Source organism: Plasmodium malariae (genome assembly GCF_900090045.1).
Source record: "Plasmodium malariae genome assembly, chromosome: 12".
Classification (NCBI taxonomy): domain Eukaryota; phylum Apicomplexa; class Aconoidasida; order Haemosporida; family Plasmodiidae; genus Plasmodium; species Plasmodium malariae.
The window spans coordinates 923,250-945,531 of record NC_041786.1 but is presented as its reverse complement, the minus strand read 5'-3'; the positions used below and the strand labels follow the sequence as shown (position 1 = coordinate 945,531).

At 27.7% G+C, this 22,282-nt stretch overlaps 7 protein-coding genes and 2 pseudogenes across 7 annotated transcripts, besides 2 other annotated features; all 9 read right to left on the bottom strand.

Annotated features, from left to right (window-relative positions):
• Positions 1-862: 862 nt before the first annotated feature.
• Positions 863-1,991, bottom strand: PmUG01_12030300 (MSP7-like protein, putative; the record flags this gene model as incomplete). Its single annotated transcript, XM_029006505.1, has 2 exons — positions 863-1,632; positions 1,979-1,991. 2 exons carry the CDS (start codon positions 1,989-1,991, stop codon positions 863-865), a joined length of 783 nt encoding a protein of 260 aa, XP_028862987.1.
• Positions 1,992-3,367: 1,376 nt separating this feature from the next.
• Positions 3,368-4,696, bottom strand: PmUG01_12030200 (MSP7-like protein, putative; the record flags this gene model as incomplete). Its single annotated transcript, XM_029006504.1, has 1 exon — positions 3,368-4,696. The coding sequence occupies one exon, from the start codon at positions 4,694-4,696 to the stop codon at positions 3,368-3,370; it is 1,329 nt and encodes a 442-aa protein (XP_028862986.1).
• Positions 4,697-5,745: 1,049 nt separating this feature from the next.
• PmUG01_12030100 (MSP7-like protein, putative) lies at positions 5,746-6,744 on the bottom strand (the record flags this gene model as incomplete). Its single annotated transcript, XM_029006503.1, has 1 exon — positions 5,746-6,744. One exon carries the CDS (start codon positions 6,742-6,744, stop codon positions 5,746-5,748), a length of 999 nt encoding a protein of 332 aa, XP_028862985.1.
• A 1,437-nt stretch (positions 6,745-8,181) lies between these two features.
• PmUG01_12030000 lies at positions 8,182-8,514 on the bottom strand (annotated as a pseudogene).
• Positions 8,182-8,514: a sequence feature (MSP7-like protein, pseudogene).
• Positions 8,515-10,429: 1,915 nt separating this feature from the next.
• Positions 10,430-11,614, bottom strand: PmUG01_12029900 (MSP7-like protein, putative; the record flags this gene model as incomplete). Its single annotated transcript, XM_029006502.1, has 1 exon — positions 10,430-11,614. One exon carries the CDS (start codon positions 11,612-11,614, stop codon positions 10,430-10,432), a length of 1,185 nt encoding a protein of 394 aa, XP_028862984.1.
• A 1,205-nt stretch (positions 11,615-12,819) lies between these two features.
• PmUG01_12029800 (MSP7-like protein, putative) lies at positions 12,820-14,018 on the bottom strand (the record flags this gene model as incomplete). The annotated part of the gene is given in 2 exon segments (XM_029006501.1): positions 12,820-13,938; positions 13,953-14,018. The coding sequence occupies 2 exon segments, from the start codon at positions 14,016-14,018 to the stop codon at positions 12,820-12,822; spliced, it is 1,185 nt and encodes a 394-aa protein (XP_028862983.1).
• A 1,549-nt stretch (positions 14,019-15,567) lies between these two features.
• On the bottom strand, positions 15,568-15,705 carry PmUG01_12029700 (annotated as a pseudogene).
• Positions 15,568-15,705: a sequence feature (MSP7-like protein, fragment, pseudogene).
• Positions 15,706-17,484: 1,779 nt separating this feature from the next.
• PmUG01_12029600 (MSP7-like protein, putative) lies at positions 17,485-18,381 on the bottom strand (the record flags this gene model as incomplete). The annotated part of the gene is made up of 1 exon (XM_029006499.1): positions 17,485-18,381. The coding sequence occupies one exon, from the start codon at positions 18,379-18,381 to the stop codon at positions 17,485-17,487; it is 897 nt and encodes a 298-aa protein (XP_028862982.1).
• Positions 18,382-20,526: 2,145 nt separating this feature from the next.
• Positions 20,527-21,858, bottom strand: PmUG01_12029500 (MSP7-like protein, putative; the record flags this gene model as incomplete). Its single annotated transcript, XM_029006498.1, has 1 exon — positions 20,527-21,858. One exon carries the CDS (start codon positions 21,856-21,858, stop codon positions 20,527-20,529), a length of 1,332 nt encoding a protein of 443 aa, XP_028862981.1.
• Between the last annotated feature and the right edge of the window lie 424 nt (positions 21,859-22,282).

Here is a 22,282-nt window from a genome sequence, read left to right as displayed (position 1 = left end):
CATATTTATTTATCCTTCTATTTATTTATACTTATTTATATCTATTTATACGTACCTTTATTTATATTTTCGTTTTCCTTTTTTTCTTCCATTTTTTTCATATAATATCCCCTTATTAAAAATTTCCAATTATAATTTAAAAAATTTTACCTTAAAATATACATGCTATGAATACAACGTTAAAGGTTTCAAGCTGTAAGTGTCGTATGAAAAATGAATTTTTAAAGTTTGCACTTTAAGGAATTTTTATGACTTAATAATTCAAAAAATAAAATAAAATAAAATAAAATATATATATATACGTATTCATAACTATATACACATATATATATATATATGTGATAACCTATGTGCCCAAGCTTTACTCTTCGGAGAACGAAAATTAAAGCAAACATATTTGCATAAAATAAAAATATATGCTATTGCACACACTTCTAGCACTAATTGTACATCTTATTGTAACGCCATTTCAAAACATTTGATTCATTTTTGAAAGAAAAAGAAAAATTAAAAAAAATTTCTTTTCAATTGAGTGTACAAATAAATATACATGCAAAACAAAAAAAAAAAAAAAAATACAACTTTCTTTTTTTAATGCAATTTTGTAAGAAGGAAAATGCATACAACATGTTTCATCATAAATTTTTGCTTGAATAGCAAAGTTCGATAAAAGTGTGTGCACAGGCATGTATCCGTTAATATGCATATATGTATGTACGTATATATATATGCGTGTATAATATACGTACGTATACCTACACACATATGTAAACTTTTAGGGAAAATACATAAAAATCCACGATGAGCTATGCAAATAGGTTTCATCAAAACATAGGTTATTTAGTTATTTACTTACCTACTTCTATAGAGTATTCATCATATCACCCACATAACCAAAAAACTTATTGTCGTTATCTATTTTCTTAGCGTTCAGGTAACTATGTCTCTTAGCAAATATATAAACTCCGTATATAAAATTTTTAAATTTTTCTTCGAATTTTTCATCACTTAATATATTCTTAAATATACCTGTTATTACGGTATTCTTTTTAGCAGCATCCGTGCCTTTTGTTAATATAGAATCTATAATCTTTTTAATAATTTCGTATTCAATTTCATTAATCTGAAATGCGTCATACTTTTTTTTAAAGTCGTTATATTTAATGTGGTACTCACTTTCATCTATGATATTCTTCTTATTGGGATCAGTAAGTAAATCATCATAAAGGATGTCTAAATATATGATTTGGGGAGAATTCGTACCAACTTGGTGTTGAGCAGCGGCTTGAACTTGAGGTGCTCCGTTTGGAGGTTCTGCAGAAATTGGTGCTGCAGTCTGTGCATTTGTTTGATTTCTACCTTCTGTAACTGGTACATTTACGGCAGACTGCTGTTGCGTAGCTTCTGTTTGACTTCCCGAATTTTCTCCTTGTCCACCTCGACTTTCATCTCCACTTACACCATTACCTCCACCCCCACCTCCACTTCCAACTACACCTACACCTCCATTTACATCCCCCCTTGCATTTTGCCCTATGAACGTTTTTTCACTATTTTCTGCATCCCCCTTGTCGTCTTTCAAATTTGCATTTTCATTTACTGTCGTATCAGGTATATTATTTGGCTTATTTCCTTCATTTGTTATTAGAAATTTTTTTTTTAATTTTTTCAGTTCTTAAATTTTATTTTTTAATAACATAATATCTTCTTCCGAATAAGTAGTGGTTGATTTGCCAATTGTAAGATTTTTATATATTTCCTCTAATTTTTGTTTCAATTCTTTTACTTCTTCATTTGCTATGTGCTTTTCTTGTGGTATGTTGGGCTGCTCATCAGCCAACATTAAGTGCAACGAAAGTACAAAAAAAGAACATGAAAAAAATATCAGTTTTCCTTTCACTGCACTTAATAAAAATTAAAAATAGCTAAAATGTATAACCAAAAACCAAAAGACAAGTATATAATGAATAATTTTTACCCCAAATGGGCATAAATATGCAGAAAAAAAAAAAAATACGTAAAATGGGAGTGTATGATCTTAAAATGTATCAAGTTGGAAGATTAAAAAATGAAATTAAAAAGGTAAAGCATAATTAAGGAAATTACACAAAATAAAAATGCTGAAAAATTAACAAAACGAAAATGGGTAACCTCAAAATGGGAAACCTTTAAAAGTTCAAAGCTGAAAGGTTAAAGAAAAAAAAATTAAAAAAAGTTCATTTTGTGGTATATATATATACATATATGAATGTATTTTTCTCAGTACAATCACCTAAATAATAAAAAACTTCGTGCATACATTTCATAAAAAATATGGGAAAAAAAAATTATTTTAGCAAGAATTCAAGCATAACTGTATAAAATTTTTATTACAGATAAACAAAACATTTTTATGATATTATGTACAATGTGCATTTTTCTTAATCATGGAAAATATTCATCCATTTCAATTTCCCCTTTTTTTTATAACCCACTGAATGAACTGTATTTTTCCAATTGGAAATACACAACAGACAATAGTTTTATTTTTACTTTTCAGCATATTAACAAAACGTCCATTTGGAAAGAATTGTACGAATTGGGATATTTTATACATGTACTACGCATACACATACGTATATGCATAATTGAAAGATTTATAAAAAAAAAAATAAAATAATTCAAAGTGTACTATGGTGCATTCCATTTGGAAAAAGAAAAAAATTATATATATTTCTTTTTTTTAAAAGGTGTATTTATAATTTAAAAGCAAAAAGGAAAATACTAAATTTACACAGCCACTTTCAGATATCTGTATTATTTAGTGTATTTATTATTATAATAATTTTTTCTGAAATATTTTATTATATATACAACATATTTATGTGTGCATGAATTTAAATAATAGTCTGTATTATTCGGCCGTAGCGCTGGAAAAATAAAAAATAAAAAAAATAGGAAAAATTAAAATAGAAAAGATAGGAAAAATTAAAATAGAAAAGATAGGAAAAATTAAAATAGAAAAGATAGGAAAAATTAAAATAGAAAAAATAGGAAAAATTAAAATAGAAAAAATAGGAAAAATTAAAATAGAAAAGATAGGAAAAATTAAAATAGAAAAAATAGGAAAAACTAAAATAAAAAAAATAGGAAAAACTAAAATAAAAAAATAGGAAAAATTAAAATAGAAAAAATAGGAAAAACTAAAATAAAAAAAATAGGAAAAATTAAAATAACAAAAGTGAACTTTTATAAATGATGCTTTAAATACTACTAAACATATACCATATTCACACGCTACAAAAACGAAAGCTATATATTTATAAAAGTGCAATGCCCTATATAAAAAAGGTATGAGGTAATGTCAGTGCTCACATGCTGGTTAACTTTACATTGTGTTTATTAAGCTTAAGGCATTGTTAAATAAGACTTTGTATGCATCGTTATTATTTATTCTTTCACTACTCAAGTACGAATGACGTTTAGCAAAACCATAAATACCATGGATGACATTGTCAAATTTTTCATGAAATACATTATCTTCTAAAACCTTTTTAAAAACATTAGTAAAATTAGTTGCACTGGAGTTATTTCCTTCCCCTTCTTTGAAACATTCGTTAAAAAGTTTTTTAACCATATTATACTCATTTTCATCCATAGAAAATTCATATTGTTTTTTTAAAGCATTATATTTTCTATGGTATATATGAACTTCTATTTCTTTTTTTTTATTTGTTTCACTAAGGATATCGTCATACAGTTTATCTAGGTACATAACCTTAGGTGGTTTCATGTTGACCTGTTGTACAGCAACCTGACCTCCATCTCCTGACGATGCTACTCTATTTTGTTGAGGTTGTGCTGTTGTATCACCATTTGGGGCTGATGTACGTAGATTCAGTTGCGATTGTGCATTTGATCTTGCAGCAGCGTCCGTGGGCACTTGTGCTTCTTGTTCCTTTGCTTCAGCGCTTCTAACAGTTGTTTCCCCTGACGGCACATTGCCTTCGCGTGGCAAGGATCCACCTGATTGAGGTGTTTGCAATGTATTATTACTTGTGACAGGTGTATGTGTATGGGCAAGTTGTACACCATCCCCTGATACATTACGCTCTCCTTGTCTAGCTTCCTCTAACGTAACTTGTGTACCACCAGAAGTTTCTCCAGCTTGATTCTCTTCATTTCCTTCAATTCTTTGAGATTCTGGGTCATCAGCAGTTTCATCATCATCATAATCGTCCTCATCTTTTTCCCCACTTTCTTCGACCGCTTTACCATGCACTTCATTTTCTTCATCCCCATCCTCCTTACCTTCGTTTTCATCTTTGTTTATGGTTTTCCCTTGTCCCAAAAAATTTTCGTCGTCATTGTCTAAATCTTCTTCGTCCATTCCGAAATTTTTTTTTTTTTTTTTTTTTGTAAATCCTTCTAGTTCATTGTCATAAATGTCGTCGTAGCCTTTCCCTGCATACTGAGTTTCATACTTTTGTATTTTTTCAATTTGCTTTTTTAATAACTCAAGTTTTTTGTTAAAACTATCGTTAGCATTATTCTGTCCTATATTATGTATATTACCTAGTTTTTTTTTCAATATATCTACTATATGATCATCCAAATTGTAATTCACCCCATTTATGTTAGTGTTGTTTCTGCACGATGCAGAATGCAGCAAAAATAATACAAAAGAGGAAAAACAAAAAGAAAAATTTCTGTGCATTGTTATTAATAAAAATTATAAATTTTAAAGAATGTAAAAATAATGCCACTAATGTGAAGAAGTTAAGTTTAACATACTTTTTGTGTAAAATGCATGCTAGGAAGTAAAGGTACAACTGGGGGGAAAAAATTTATCTGATTTTATTTTATCGCGTACACGAGCACATATAAATATATATATATATACATGTGTGTACATATGTGTACATGTGTGTGTTTTTTTTTTTTTTTTTTTCTTTTTTGTTTATCCATAATTTTACTTAAAAAGAAAGCAGCATCGTAAAAAATGCGCCAAATATCAAAAATATTTTTTAATAAAAATTAAAAAAAAAAATTATTCTCTGAATGTGTGCCATGGGGGCAAAGCATTATTTTTATCGCGTCACTTACATGGGCAAACATATTTCAATTTAGCGCATTTAAAAGCGCGATATATTGTTTTTTTAAAAAAGTCAAATATTTACTTTATCGGGTAAATTATAAATATATTACTCCAATTTACGTGCAAAACTTTTTAAAAAGTTTAAGGAAATATATTTTTTTTAAAAACTAAATTTAAAAAATTAAATTCGGTCAAATCTATGCAACATTTCGAAACAACACAAAAAACAAAAAAAAAAAAAAAAAAAAAATGCAGATATATTTAGGAAAATCGTTAACAAAATTTATATATGGAATAAGAAAAAAAAAAAAAAAAAATAATAAATATTTCAAAAAACTCGCATAAATCGGATATATTGTGTAATTGTACAAATAAAACATCGAAACTTCTACGCAGAATTTACACTTTTTCATAATTGTAAATTTTGGGCTGTGAAGTAAAATTTTACTCTAGGATTTGTTCAGTGGCATAACAGATGAATACAAAATTTAATGAGAAGACAAAAGAAAAAAAAAAAAAAAAAAAAAAAAATTTTAAATGTTAGGATATATATGTATAATTAAAAATTTCATCGCAAACATCTTGTTAATAAAGTTACAAATTTAAAAATGTATTAAAATTTATAAAAAAAGTTCAAAATGAAATGACTTCTGGTCGTCCATTTCATTTCACACAGTGTTTAATAAAGTTAAGACATTTTTGAGTAAAGCGTTGTACTGCTCCTCATTACTTATTCGTTTGTCATTTAAATAATTATGACGCTTAGCAAAACTGTAAATACCATTCATAAAATTTTCAAATTTTTTTTGAAATGTTTTATCTTCTAAAGCTTTTTTAAGTACATCAATCAAACAAGTCGTATTTGAACCCTCCCCTGCACCATTTTTAAAACACTCTTCAAAGAGTTTTTTAACCATATCATACTCCTTATCATTCATAGTAAAGTCGTCATACTCTCTTTTAAAATCGTTATATTTTGTATGGTACGTAGTTTCGTCTATTTCGTTTTTTCTTTTTAATTTATCAAGAACGTCATCATATATTCTGTCTAAGTGTTTAACCTTCGATGGTACATTTGAAACTGGTGCTGATTCTTTCTGTAACGGAGATTGTGTTCCGGATACCTGATTTTGTGCTTGACTTTCTGTGCCTGAACTACTACCTGAACTTCCAGGTGGACTTTGAGCCGAAGGAACCGCTTGAGGTGTACCATTATGTTCTGCTGTGGATCCACTACCACCTCCAGAAGCTTGATCTTGTGATGCAGTGCTTAATGCAGGTTGTGGTGTAGTCTGTACACCTTCTGTTCCTTGAGTATTTGCAACTGCTATTGTCTCCTCCGTCTCACCCTTAGTTACTGTTTTACCTTGCCCCCAAAAATCTTCGTCGTAATTGTCTAAATCTTCTTCGTCCATTCCGAAAATATTTTTTTTTTGATCTGTTAATTCATCGAGATCATTGCCTAAAATATCGTCATAGTTCATTCCTGTATACGCATTTTCATATGCTTGAATTTTTTCAATTTGCTTTTTTAATAATTCAAGTTTTTTGTTAAAATTTTCATTCGAATGATTCTGACCAATATTATGTATATTACCCAATTTATTATTCAGCAAATATAATAGATCACCATCCATATTGTAATTCCTCCCCCTTAAGTTATACATGTTATCACATTCTCCCGAATGCAAGGAAAATAAAAAGAGGAGGAAAGAAAAACATGCAATTTTTACTTTCATATTTTTTTAACAAAAATTATAAAAACGTAAAATATTATGCTGTTATGGACCGAAAGACTTAAGTAATATATTTTTATCTAAAAAGTGAGCAATGGAATGGATGGATGAAAAAAAAAAAAAAAATAAAATAAAATAATATAAAATAGAATAATTCAAATGGTTGAATTTCACTTATCATTCATATTTAATAAATATGTATACATAATGTACATTATATATGTGTGTATTATGCGTGTATTATGTATGTATTATGTATGCACGTATGTATTTATGTATTTATCCATTTGCATTTATATGCACATGTGCATGAGCATTTCCATTTGAATGTATAAATTTGTTCGTGCAGATTATCGTAAATATGAAAACTTATTTTTCATGAAAATTAAAATTATGTGTACATAAAATTTTGCGACGGGTCGACATAAAATTTTTATTACATTACTCGAGTGTGCAATTCTCTTTCCCATTTAAATAATGAACGCATTCGACTTTTACACTTTTATGAAGTAACAACGTATTTTTCTAAATAAAAAAAATATATACATTATTGTAAATTTTAAGTGCCATTAAATAAATTTACTCTAATTGTGTGTATGCACGAACTTTGAAAATGAATAAGAAAAAAATAAAAAATAAAAAATAAAAAAATAATAAATTACAACAATTACTCTCGCTCAAATCTATGCATTTCAAAAGAAAAGAAGGAAAAGGAAAGGGATCACCTTAACAATACGGTGAAGTAAACAATAAATAAAAGAGGAAAAACAAAAGGAAAACAAAAGGAAAATAAAAGGAAATAAAATGAAATAAAAGGAAATAAAATGAAATAAAAGGAAATAAAAGGAAATAAAAGGAAATAAAAGGAAATAAAAGGAAATAAAAGGAAATAAAAGGAAATAAAAGGAAAAAAAAAGAAAATAAAAGGAAATAAAACGAAATAAAAGGAAAAAAAAAGAAAGGAAGGCACCCGGCAACAAAATATAGCAAAAAAAAGTAAATAATGTTAATTAAAAAATGTGTACTATATATATAAGCATATATATGCAAAAATAAACATTCATTAAATTTACGAATTTCTGCTTTTGTAATTAAAATTTGGGATACGTTAAAAAGAATTATTTAACCGTTTCCTTTACCACATAGACAGGATGCACATGTTCATACAAATCTGCAATCAATGAAAAAATCTTATAATATTAAAAATGTAACATTATATATATATTTATGTAAAGGTGTTAAATAGCATTATTGTTCATCCTTCAATTTATTCCACACTGCGCGTCAATTACGTACGAAAAGTTTTTAAAAATGGCATTTTATGCATCGTCATCTTTTGTTCGCTCACCTATTAGTTAAGTAGGATGTTTAGCAAAGCCATAAATAACCATGTACGATGTTTTTGAAATCCTTGAGAAATGTATTATCCTGTAAATCTCTTTTAAAAACATCACTATAATTGACTTCTCTTGAGTCATCTCCACTCCCTTTGTTGAAACAATCTTTGGAAAGTTTTTTTACCCATATCATACTTCATTTCTTATCATCCATATTATAATCATATTTTTTTTTTTTTTTTTTGAAAAAGTTCATTTTTATATTTTTTTTACATTGATGCATTTCATTATTTTTATAAATAAGGACATTATCATACGGTTTATCTACGTACCTAACGCCAGATATATTTTCATTCACTTTTTGAACAGAAGATTATTCCCATATCCTACCATTTTTTGCACTTGGTCCAGGTACAGCAGTAGGGTGTACTAGTGAAGCATGTGCATTTGCACTAAATGGGGAAGAGGAGGGTTCTTAATTGTCGTCTTCCTCCTAAACCTTCTGACGTTATTTCAACTCGTTTGCCCTCGTCCGCCTAAAATGTCTACACTTTGTGCATTTCCTACCATGGGTGATACATAGTGTATTCCTTTGTTGGTTGGTGCGTCAATATGTGTACCCGTGTATATGTTTCTAGTGAGGGAAACATTACTTGGAACACGCTGCCTTCAGAAGAGCCTTCGTTTTATCTATCAGCAGCTTCAGGAAGCGATTTTTCCTTTGGAGGTTATACTGAACCACGTTTTGCACCTTTATCTGCTTTATTTTTATCCCTCTTACGTTTCGTTATTCTTTACTTTGTCCTAAAAAAATATTAGTAGTAACTATTTATTCATACTGGTCCTTTCGGAAATTTTCCTTTTTTTTTTTTTTTTTTTTCTTGACTTGTCATAAAGTTCTTTGTCTAATATATCTTAACATCTTAATATCTTCATATCCTTACAATGCAAACTCACCTTCATAATTTTGTATTTTTTCAATTTGTTTGTCTGACAAGTCAAAATTTTTGGTTAAAGTTGACTTTATAACTATTCTCACCAGTAGTATATATACTATTTTTTTTTTTTTTTTTCCCAAATATTTACTACATCAGCATCTATATTGCAATTCATCCCCTTCATGTTAAATTTGTTATCACACAATGCATATTACATATAAAATAAAAAATAGTCAAAAAATTTTAACTTTGTCATTTATACTTTTTAATAAAAATAATAAATTTGTGTGATATGACTGGTAGCATGCCAAAATATTGGCGAAATTTTGTTTTTGTTTAAAATGCACATAGAACGGTATATAAGCAATAAATGAATAAAAAAATTTATTAATTAAAATTATTATGCACAAATTGATAGTAAAGTTTAAAACTTGTTAGCATAAAATAAAAATACAGTCGATATTTATTATTTCGTGCATGTATTACATGTGTGTGCATATATATATATATAAACATTTCAGGAAAGTGAAACCATGATTCTTACCTGTTAAGAGCGATAAAAATTTTTTAAGAAACATAAAAATATAAGTCAAAATATAAATGGCGATTAAATCAGAGTATTTCGCATGTCTACAAACCAAAATTACCTTCTCATATGGGCATATACGGTGTACAAGAGTATTCAAACGAACAAATTTGAAATGTTATACTTTTTCCGATTTTGTAGAAACGCATTTTTTCAGGGTTACAAATTTTTACTTCTACTACAAAATGGAAAAACAGTAAAATGTTATAACTGTATTGCACTTATGTATAATCTCTTAAAAACATGTAGCATAATAAATTTAAGAATGATTAGCACCCGAATCACAATATGTTCGGTACAGAACATACATTTTGAAGTTAACGATTTAGCTTGTTGATTTAGTAAAACCTTGGCGTGAACGATAAATAAGAAGAAGAAAAAAATAATAATAAAATAAAACAAAACAAAATAGAATAATTTTTAATAAAACGAAATGGAATAATTTTTAACAAAATATCTTACAAAATAATTTTTAATAAAAAAAAAATTTTACGAAAAAATATGATATGATACGATATAATATGATATACAACTTCACGAATAAAAAGCTTAAAATTTTGCGCTGTCCTTTTAAAAAAATAAAATTCTTTTGAGACCTGCTCAGCTGAGCCAAAAATTAACATGCAAACAGATGAATGACAAAAAAAAAAAAAAAAATATAAAACAAAATATAAATTAAAATATACAATAAATTAAAATACAAAATATAAAATAATAGACAAATGATCAACTAACACTATTGCCCATAACGTAACCTACACAATGTTTGACAAACTTAGCATATTTTTAAACAGCTCCTTATACACATTCTCATCGTTTGTTCTATCCCCTCTTAAGTAAGTATAACGTTTAGCAAATCCATAAATACCATGCATGATATTATCAAACTCTTTTCGAAATACATTATCATCCAAGACCTTTTTAAACAAATTAATCAAATTGGATGCATTTGAACTCTCTTCTTCCCCTTTTTTGAAATAAAAATCAAAAAGTTCTTTAACAATTTTATACTCATTATCATTCATAGTAAATTCATATGCTTTTTTAAAATCATTATATTTTCTATGATATTTATGAACATTTATTTCTTTTTTTTTATCTGAAGCTATAAGATAATCATCAAACAATTTGTCCAAGTACTGAACTTTTGGGGTGCTTATATTACTACCTTGTGTAGGGCCATGCTCTGCATTAACTAATGCGCTTTCAACTGGTTGACGTTCTTTAGCTTGATCTTGAGAAGCTGCTTTAGCTTCGTTTTCTCCTGTAGATGGTGTATTTGATTGTGCACTAGGACTATTTTCTAGTGGTGTTTTTGCTTCTGCTACTGCAGGGTCTCTTGTTGTACGCACGTCCGTCCCTCCACTTTGCTCTTGTACCTCATTACTTGATTCACTAGTAGGTTGTGCACCTCCTTGAAGTTCAGTCGATATTTTTTCTGCTCCCTGCGCTAACATGGAAGTATCTTGTTCACCTTTAGATTTTAATTCTAAAGCTGTTCCATCCTCTTCGCCCTCTTCATCCTCATTATCATCCGCACCCTCTTCATTGTCTTCTCCTTTAGTCATAGTGTTACCTTGTCCCAAAAAATCCCAGTTATACTCATCCTCATCTACCCCCAAAATTTGTTTTTTATCCCCTAACGATTCTTCAGATTCATTTTTTAAAATATTCTCAATATTTCCTTCAGTATATTTTTTTTCATATTTTTCCAATTCCTCCATTCGTTTTTTTAATGATTTGAAGTCTTTATTCAAAGTATCTGATACCTTATTCGTTATTATTCCACCTTGTAATTTCTCTAATTTGTCTTTTATTATATTTAATAGAACATGTTGATTATTATAATTTTTTTGTTCATCTTCATATTTGTCTTTTGATGATACATAACGCAACAAAAATAAGAAGAGGGAAAAACAAAATATATTTTTTCTTTTCATTATTTTTTGAGAAAATTGTAAATAAGCAAATCTGTTATGAACTGTGGTGTACCAGCATACTGATGCAATTTTTTTTTTTTTTTTTTTTTTTTTTATTTTACCTAAATCGTGTGCAATATGTTAAAGGAAAAATGTGAACTGAAGTTTCCTTTTATGCATTTGGGTATACATGCATATACATATATGTGTGCATACAGACACACACATGCGCATTCTCCCACACACTTGTATGCATGCATTCCCATATAAATTGAAAAGGAAACTTGTTCACACCAACTGTTCGCACTAACTGTTCGTATCAATTGTTCGCAAAAATTGTTCGCAAAAATTATTATAAATACAACAAAGTTCAATAAAAAATTAAATTGTCATAAAATAAATAATTATAATGGTTAAGTCCGGCGCACCAAGGGTCGACAAAATATTTTTAAAATTTTAATTGCATGTTCATTTTTACTTTACGCTCAAAGTATCAAGAAATTTCAGTTTTCCTCTTTTATGCCATCATTAAAATGTATTTTTTCAAATAAAAAAAATGCGCATTATTTTTATTCGCAGTTAGCTTAATATATAACTCTTATAAATATCAGCAGAATGACAATTCGTTAACATAGTCATTAAATTTCTTTTTTTGAGATGGTAAAAAAAAGGGCAGCTTTTATAGGTTAAATCTATTTATATTTTCAAAAGAAAAGGAAGCAAAACGGGTAAATGTGAAGGAAGTCATTAGGGCAATATATTCGTAAAAACAAAAACAACAAAAACAAAAGAAATAATAATAAAAAAATAAAATAAAATAATAAAACAAAAAAAAAAAAAAAAAAAAAAAAAAAAAAAAAAAAAAAAAAAAAAAAAAAAAAAAAAAAAAAAAAAATTTCGTTAAAAAACATTCTCATAACATGTAACTGTACAAATATATGCTCAAGTCGTTTGTGAAAATGACCACATTTTCGAAATTGTAATATTGGACCAGAAAAAAGAACAGAATGTTAATATATGACTTGTTTAGTTGAGTAACAGATGAATATACAATTTAATGCCAGGATAAGTAAAAAAAAAAAAAAAAATTTGTCCAAACGCAGCGATACATATGATTAAAATATATATTCGCAAACGTTTGCTGAAATATAGTCATACATTTGAAAACAAAAAAGAACATATAAAAAAGGTGTAAAATAAAATAACTGCTCTTCGTCCATTCTATTTTATAATGTATTCAATGAAGTTAAAGCATTTTTGAGTAAAGCGTTGTACTGCTCCTCATTACTTATTCGTTCGTCATTTAAATAATTATGACGCTTAGCAAAACTGTAAATACCGTTCATAAAATTTTCAAATTTTTTTCGAAATATATTATCTTCTAACGCTTTTTTAAATACATCAATCAAACAAGTCGTATTTGAACCCTCCCCTGCACCATTTTTAAAACACTCTTGAAAGAGTTTCTTAACCATATCATACTCCTTATCATTCATAGTAAAGTCGTCATACTCTCTTTTAAAATCGTTATATTTTGTATGGTATGGAGTTTGATCGATTTCGTTTTTTGTCTCTGATGTTTCAAGAAGGTCGTCATATATTTTGTCTAAGTGTTTAACCTTAGATGATTCATTTGCAACCTTCCCAGGAATACTATTTCCACTGGTTGATGCTTGTATGGATGGATTGCTTGCAGTAGGTGAACTAGGTAATGTTTGGGGTGTACCTTCTTGACCTTTTTCAGAGGAATTTTGTGCGTTTTCTGGGGTAAGTTCAGAATTTTCACTTCGCTCATCTTGTGCACCTGATCCTCCTGATGCGCTTGGGTTATTTGTTGGTGAGGATCCACTAGATGTAGATGTGGCTAATGTTTGGTTATTTGGTAAACTACCATCTGTATTAACCTTTTGATCTAATTGTCCTGCTGCAGCTACTGCGGTTTTTGAGGATGATTGGCCATTTACTTGTTCAGTTGATTGATCATTCGTAAGTTGAGTACTTGTTACGTCTCCATTGGCACTATTTGTAGCATGCTGACCTCCTTTTGCACTTTGCCCCAAAAAATCTTCGTCATAATTGTCTAAATCATCCTCATCCATTCCGAAAATTTTTTTTTTTTTTTTTCCTGACTCATCTTGGAATTCACTGTCCAAAATATCTTCATAACCTTTTCCTCCATACTCGGTTTCATACTTTTGTATTTTTTCAATTTGCTTTTTTAAAATCTCAAGTTTTTTGTTAAAACTGTCGCTAGCATTATTCTGGCCAATGTTATGTATATTTCCCAGTTTTTTTTGCAATACATCTACTATATAACCATCCAAATTGTAATTCTTTCCTCTTAAGTTCGACTTGTTATCAGACGATACATGGTGCACGTAAAATAAAAAAAAAGGAACAAATAAATTTTAACATTCCCCTTCATTCTTTTTAAGTAGAATAATAAATTTGTAAAATATAATTGTACGATGCGCTGAAATGGTAGTGTGAAATTGTTTTACCCCTAAAGTAGGCACAGGAATAAGCAGACACCAAAAAGAGGTTAACAGGAATGTGCGTATGTATGTAAATATTTAAGTTTGTATTTATTTGTGTATTTATGTACGTATTTATTTGCGTATTTATGTGTGCACTTACGCATACATATATGCATACACTTTAACAAAATAAGGAATATCACTCAATTCACCTTAAGTAATAAAAAACAATTAAAAATAAATTATAATTATATTCAAATAGTGTTTTGCTACGAGTTGACCAATTTTTTTTTTTTTTTTTTTTTTTTTTGTAATTGTTATATTTCCAATTTAATTGCCTACTGAGAGAACAAACATATTACACATTTTCTCTTTTTTCGTATCCTCAAACTGTGCAATATTAATTTTTTTATAATATAATAAAATTTCACAGCACTGTAAGTTTTAGCATTGTGAAATACACCAATTTATGTTTAATATATTTATTATATTAACGTTTTAAAATATTTAAAGAAAAAATATATATTTTTTTAAATTCAATCAGAGCAGTTAATTTCTAAAAAATATAGCCATGAGCACGGAAGAGAAAACGGGTCAGTGTAACCAAATTGTGTCAAAAATTGGAGAAAAAAAAAAATATAAAATACACAAATAAATTGAAATGGAAGTTAATTAAAATAAATTAAATTAAAATAAATTAGAATAAATTAGAGTAAATTAGAGTAAATTAAAATAAATTACAGTAAATTAAAATAAATTAGAGTAAATTAAAATAAATTGAAAAAAATTAGAATAAATTGAAAAAAACTAGAATAAATTGAAAAAAATTAGAATAAATTAAAATAAACTGAAAAAAATTAAATTAACGTAAATTAAAATGAAGTAATATCATTTCGGAAAACTGCTTCAGTACAAATAATTATAAAAATGAACATTCCCAAATTGTATGCAGTTTTCTGTTTTCTCTTTTGTCTTTTATTTTATTTTATTTTATTTTAATTTATTATTTTGTTTTTCATTCGTGTAACTATGGAAATTATTTTAAATAATAGCTTTACTACTTTTACCTTACAACCTACATAATTATGTAACATATTCATATATGCAAATTATTGCAAGGTCAGTTAAAAAAAAAAAAAAAATTTCATTTTTAACTTTTATCTTATAAAATTAATTGGACCTTTAATGACAAGTGCATACAAAAAAAAAAAAAAATAAAAGGTATGTAACTAATAATGTAACACAATACATAAAAAAAAATATAAAGTAAAATAGCTGTTCTTTCTTCAGTTCACATAACTCACTATTTCGTAATGGTACGTATTTTTAAGCGGAACCTTATACAGATCTGCACTATTCATCCCTTCAACTTGCATGTATTTACAACAATTAGCAAAGGTATAAATGTACCATACATAAATTTTTGGAATTCTTTTCGAAATGTGTTATGTTATGATGTTTTTAAAGCTTTTGGTAATTATACCAGTCAAACGAGTACTAATACAAACCCTCTTTTGCACCATCTTTGAAACAGGCATGTGCTTTTTTTTTTAACAATATTATACTATGTATCATTCATAGTAAATTTATTATATTCTTGGTTATTATCATTATATCACCTGACTTCCTGAATAGAACATTGCACATCATTAGTTTTATTTTGAAATGTTTAGTATATATCCTCGTAGTGTTTCCCTAAAGCGCTTAATATTAGATATGTTGACGTATATAACCTGTTCAAATGAAACAGCATTTCTACCTTTTGAATTCTCGAACAGATGCTGCAAGTAATTGCATGTGCTTTTTTTTGTATGTCCAACACTCTTTTCTTTTGTAACATATATGAGTTAACTTTAAATTTATGCACTTGTTTACTCTGATGTTTATTCTGTAACGAAGTGATGATCTGGGGTTAGTGGTTATGTAAAACTTAGTTGTATATGTTCGTATATTCTATCTCCTTTCACTTCAATGATTATATCTCTGTTAGGATATTCCTCTAGCTTTTGTATGTGAAGGTGTATCACTTATTAGAACCGTTTGATTATATATGATGGAGGTTATCCTATTGCTCGACTTTCCGCGTCTACTCTGTTAACTTGTGAGCATATTCAATTATTATGTTCACCAGGTGAGACTCGCGAAAATGCTTGCTCATTTTGTAACTTCGTTAACATTAGTTTGCCTCACTTTTAGTCTTAGTTGTATTTGTATTTGTATTTGTAGTTTCAGTTGCAGTTTTAGTTGCAGTTTCAGTTGCAGTTTCAGTTGCAGTTTCAGTTGCAGTTTCAGTTGCAGTTTCAGTTGCAGTTTCAGTTGCAGTTTCAGTTGCAGTTTGTTCTATTAAGACCTTGTCATAATTTTATAATTCTCGTTTATCAACAATTTAAATTTTTTTTATTTTTTTTTTGTACATATATACGCCTACTTGATCTCCCATTGTGTAATTCCTCCGCTTAGTGTTAAATCAATATTTTCGTAATAGGGATGATACCAATAATAGTCAAAAAAAAAGGAGAAAAAAAGAGCACTTGTTCTTTTAATACTTTTTAAAACAAATTATAAAAACGTAAAATTTGGTACTGTTACGTTGTGCAAGGCTAGTGTAATTTACCTTTACCCGCAATGTGAGTGAAAAAATAAAGATATAAAAAAAAAAAAAAAAAAAAAATCAACTAGCCAAAATTTGTCTCATCATTTATGTATGTATGTATTATATATATATATAAATGCGTATATGCTTGTACATTTGCGTATATTTTATTAAAGAGGAAAATTCTCTGAACAAAAAATACATTAAGTGTGTGAAGATAATTTACGCGCATGTGAAAACTGAGCTTAAATGGCAGTGTTGTACTGGTATAACAAACTTTTTCCTCATATAGCTTCCAGGCGCGGAAGGTACAACTTGTTCACTGGATTTATATCAACCTTTTATTTTTGCTCTTTTTTTACCCTCTTTAAATTACTTTTTGCACATATAAATTTATTCTCAATTACAAGTTGTAAGTAGCTTAAAATATAATCGTTTTAATGTAGTGATTACATGTTTACAGAGGTCATCCTTTTTAAATATATTTAGGAAAAAAAGATGGATGAAATGTTAAGCTCAATTTTTTTTTTTTTATCCCATTACAACTTGTGTGTTTCAAAAAAACAAAACAAAAAAAAAAAAAAAAAAAAAAATTTTATTTAAAATTTTTCCTTATAATTCATTTATGCTTTTATTTTCTCGTAAGATATATATACGTACATATACATACACATACATACATATATATACATATACGTACATATGTATACATATACATACATATATATATGTGTAATTTTTGTTTCCCGAAATTACGAGAATTATGGAGAATTAAGGAAAGTTGGACAAAATTAAAGAAAATGTTTATACTTAACAGCAATTCAAATTGAACTTAGTAACTTCAAAAGATTTTCAAATAATGTCATATATAATTCTCCTTTAGTTCCTTCGCCTCTTAAATTATTGCGACCTTTAGCATAATTATAAATACCTTGTACAAAAGTTTTCAATTCATTACAATACGTTTTATCAGTAATAGTTTTTTTAATGGCTTCATATACAGAATCAGGTTCTTTACAAATATGTGTGTTATGTACAGAAAAGGCATCAAGTAGTTTTTGAATTATTTCATATTCATTTTCATTCATAGTAATAAACATGTCATATTCTTTTTTAAACTCATTATATTCATTATGATAATTATGTTCATTGGATCCATTTTTATTACTTAAATTTGCAATTATTTCTTCAAAAAGTTGATCTGTATATTTCGCTTCCGTTGTGTTAGTACCACTGTTATTATCATTTGGATTATTTTCAACATTATTTCCTGGCTCTCCTATACCCGAACCATTTTCATTATGAGCTGGCACATCAGTTTGTAGTATTTCTTCACCGCCTCCACTATTATTATCATTTGAAGATTGACCAAAAAATTTCATACTTTCCGATGTTTTTTCTTCAATCTTTGAATCATTATTTTTATTTTTCTTATCCTGTTCGGAATAATTCGACGAACTCTGCGCAATAAATGATTCTTCATCATTATTATTTTCTAATTCTTCCTTAGTTTTTTCTTCTGATTCGTTCATTTCATGGAATACATTTCTTATACCTTCTTTTAAAATGGAATTCTTATTATTACCTTCTGTTTCCTTTCCTTGGTGAAAATCATTCTTTTTGTCATTTTTCACTCCTGTGTCCCTTTGAACATGACGCGATGACATAGAATGTAATGAAAATAGGAAAACAGAAAAAATGATAATTTTTCTATTCATTGTTTTAGCTAAAAATTTCTCCTATATAAACACGTATACGTAGGTAGGTATGTATTATACATGTATATATGTATATATATATGTATATATATATGTATATATATATGTACATATATATGTATATATTTATATATATATATATATGCACATGTATATTTGTGTACATAAATACATATAAGTATTATTTAGCACATTAATATGTTCTAAAATTTACGCGCAAAAAAAAAAATATATAAAAAAAAATTTTAAATAGAATAAAATGAAAACGTTAAAATTTGTTGCTCTTTCAAAAAAGTATAAATAACGAAAAAATAAAAACTGCATAGGATATCCTGGTAATAAACTGTAGGTAAAAATTATTTTTAACGAAAAAACACCTAGGTCGAAAAAAATACCTTTATCGAAAAAATGCACTTAACGAAATAAATTCACAATGGAACAAATGGCGTAGCGAAAAAAAATGAAAAGCGGGAAAATGTGAATGAGGTTAAATACAAAGCAGTAAAACGCATAGCAGTAAAATGCATAGCAGTAAAACGCATAGCGGTAAAACGCATAGCAGTAAAATGCAAATCCGCAAAATGCAAATCCGTAAAATGCAAATCCGTAAAATGCAAATCCGTAAAATGCAAAATAGTAAAATGCAATCCGTAAAATGCAAAGAGGAAAAACTAAAAGCGGTAAAATGCTAGAAGGAAAAACATAAAGATGTAAAAAGAAGGCCCAAAACTGCACAAAGGGCAAAATGGAAAGCAATAAAATGCACAAAAAGAAAAATGCAAAGCGGAAAAACGTGCAAACAGAAAAATGCAAAGCTTCTAAATGCACAAGCATAATATTGCACAAAGGAAAAATATCTCGCAATAAAAAAAATGCATGTACGTGTATATAATAAATATATAAAAATACAATTTTATACACTCATATGCATAAGATATATATAATGAAAAAATACTACAAAGCTAGAAAAAAAAAAAAAAAAATTCATGTCCATCCTTTTTTGCCAATTTTTATTTCACATCTAACCTTTTTGCTTTTGCATTTTAAAAATGGTTTTTTAATTGATACAACTTATCCAAAAAAAATTGTCTTTTTTAAAAATTTCAAAAACGATTGATCATGTTTTTCAAGGGTATCAAAAAAGCAAAAATTGCCCATGTTGTTAAACCGTAAATATATATATATATATGTATATGTGTGTGTAGGTGTACACATACATGTATGTTTATTCATAAGTGTTGTTATACTACAGCGTTATGATTGCATTCATTAAATAATGAAAGAATGAACATAGGCATATATATCCTTTTGTTTGTTGTATTATTAAAACGTAATTTGTACATTCCATTTTAGAATATTTTATTTTGTATTGCAGTTAAACGAAATTATCAATATTACAACTGCTCCGTACAGGCTTATTCATATGCATATATGGCTAATGTAAATGTACATGTGTGTGCGCGTGTAGGTGGGCTCACATGTGAACGCATCCATATATATATATATACATATATATATAAATATAAATATAAACGTAGAGTGTTCATATTTGGGAGAAAAATGTTAAAAAAAATCAAATAAACAAAAATGTTCATTTTTATTTTATTTTTGCACGTCACACAGGTAATTAAAACTATAAAAAAAAAAAAAAAATTGCAAATTTTTGATATAGAAATTTATTCTATAATGACAAAAAAAAAAATTGGAAATATCGTTTGAATAGCAATCTATTCACAGTTATAAAATACGGAGAATTTAGAAAAGTCCATTTTTACTATTATTGTTTATGTGTTTATGAATTTATTATTATTTTTTTTTTTTCAGAGTTTTCATATATACCTTCAAGAGTACAACTGAATACATATTTAAAAAGTGTTTGAAAAAAAAAAAAAAAAAATATTAACTATTAGTGATGTACAATGCTGTAAATATAGTTTATTACTCCATTTGACCCGCTAGCATATACAAGTACACTGCGCATATAAATATATGTGCATATGTATATATATATATATATGCAATATACATATGCATAATGTGCTTGTATATGCACACGCATGTTCAGAGGTAGCAACGTTTATGAACAGAAGAGCGTGGGAATAAAAGCAACGAGGTAGTATATGTAGTAAAATTATTTCGTATAATTCACTTAATTAGCAATGTGTCTAGTAGACTAACCGCATTGTCATAAAATTTATCGTAAAATTCATTGTTTGTTGTTACATCACCTCTTAGATAACTGTGCCGTTTAGTAAAACTATAAATACCATACATAACATTTTTGAACTGTTCTTTAAAATTATCATTTTCTAATGCATTCTTAAACAGTTCATGTAGTGCATTTTTTTTCTCAGTCCCTACCTTACCTTTAGAAAAAACAGTGTCAATAAGATTCTTCATCATTTCATACTCCTTTTCATTCATAATATATTCATTAAATTCTTTTTTAAATTGCTCATATTTAGTATTAATATTATTACTACTATTATGGTTACGCTCACTCATTCTATGACTATGACGTACCCGTTGTGTCATTTCTGTTCCAGCAAGGATTTCATCATACAGTCTATCTAAATGTTTGATTGTGTTTATTGTACTGTTATGTGTAGATGTGCTACCATTTGAAATTTCTATTCCACTATTTGGTGAGGGTGCGGAATTTACAGTAGCTGCAGTAGGATCTGCGTGTCTTACTTGGGGTTCTCTTGACACTGTACTACGCGGTCCATTACCTTCGATTTGATTATTTCTTAAAGCAGCACTGTCTAATGTTTCAGAAGTACTGTCTTGTGGTTGAATTGGTGGTGACTGGTCGGGTACAGTTAAACTGCTTTCTTCTGGTTTTCCTTCTGTATCTCCTTTTTCACCAGGGTTATCCTTATCAGTGTTATCGTTACCAGGGTTATCATTACCAGGGTTATCATTACCAGCGTTATCGTTCCCAGGGTTATCTTGCCGTACTTGCTTATCTGCAGGGCCTGCAGAAGCAGGAACTTCATCAACTCCTTTCGATAATTTTACACTAGGGCTTGTTACTGTTCCATCTGTACTATTAACATCTGAAGCTATCACTTCAGTACTAACTCCTTTTGCATTTTTTCCCAGAAATACATTACTGTTATGTTTTAATACACTGTCAACATTTTCCAAAAATTTTTCTTTTTTTTCTGGCTCCTCGTTAGTTTCTTCTTTTGCCTCACTTTCACCTTTGTATATCTTCATAGTTTCTTTTCCTTTTTGTTCTTTCTCATCGCTATTATTAAAGGAATTGAACTCATCTGTAGTAATGTTTTTTGTTAATGTTTCTAATACATCTACATCTTGATTTTTCTGATTGCCATGTTGACTTTCATTCTGGTTTTCATTCAGTGTTTCGTTCAATGGTATAGGGGGATTTTGATTCCTAGATGATACATAATTTAGTGAGGCTAGAAAGAAGGGGAAAAAATAAAAAAAATAAATTACTTTTCCTTTCATTGTTTTATGTTAGGTCTGTAATACACATATATATATATATATATATATATATATATATATGTACATTTATATTCATGCATATAACGCAATATTAGTGAGAAAAAGAAATGCTACGAATATTTTTTTTTTTTTTTTGTTAATACAAAAAGGGGAATAAACAAATGAACAGGTGAAGACAAATGAATGTACAGTAACCATGCACAGTTAAAAGTTTTTAATGGGAAATTGTGTGAAATTTTGAAGTTCCATTCTTTCATTAATTTTTCTATTTTTTTTTGTTTTTCTTCTTTTTTTTCTTGTGTTTTCTTCTTTTTTTTCTTGTGTTTTCTTCTTTTTTTTCTTGTGTTTTCTTCTTTTTTTTCTTGTGTTTTCTTCTTTTTTTTCTTGTGTTTTCTTATTTTTTTTTTTGTGTTTTCTTCTTTTT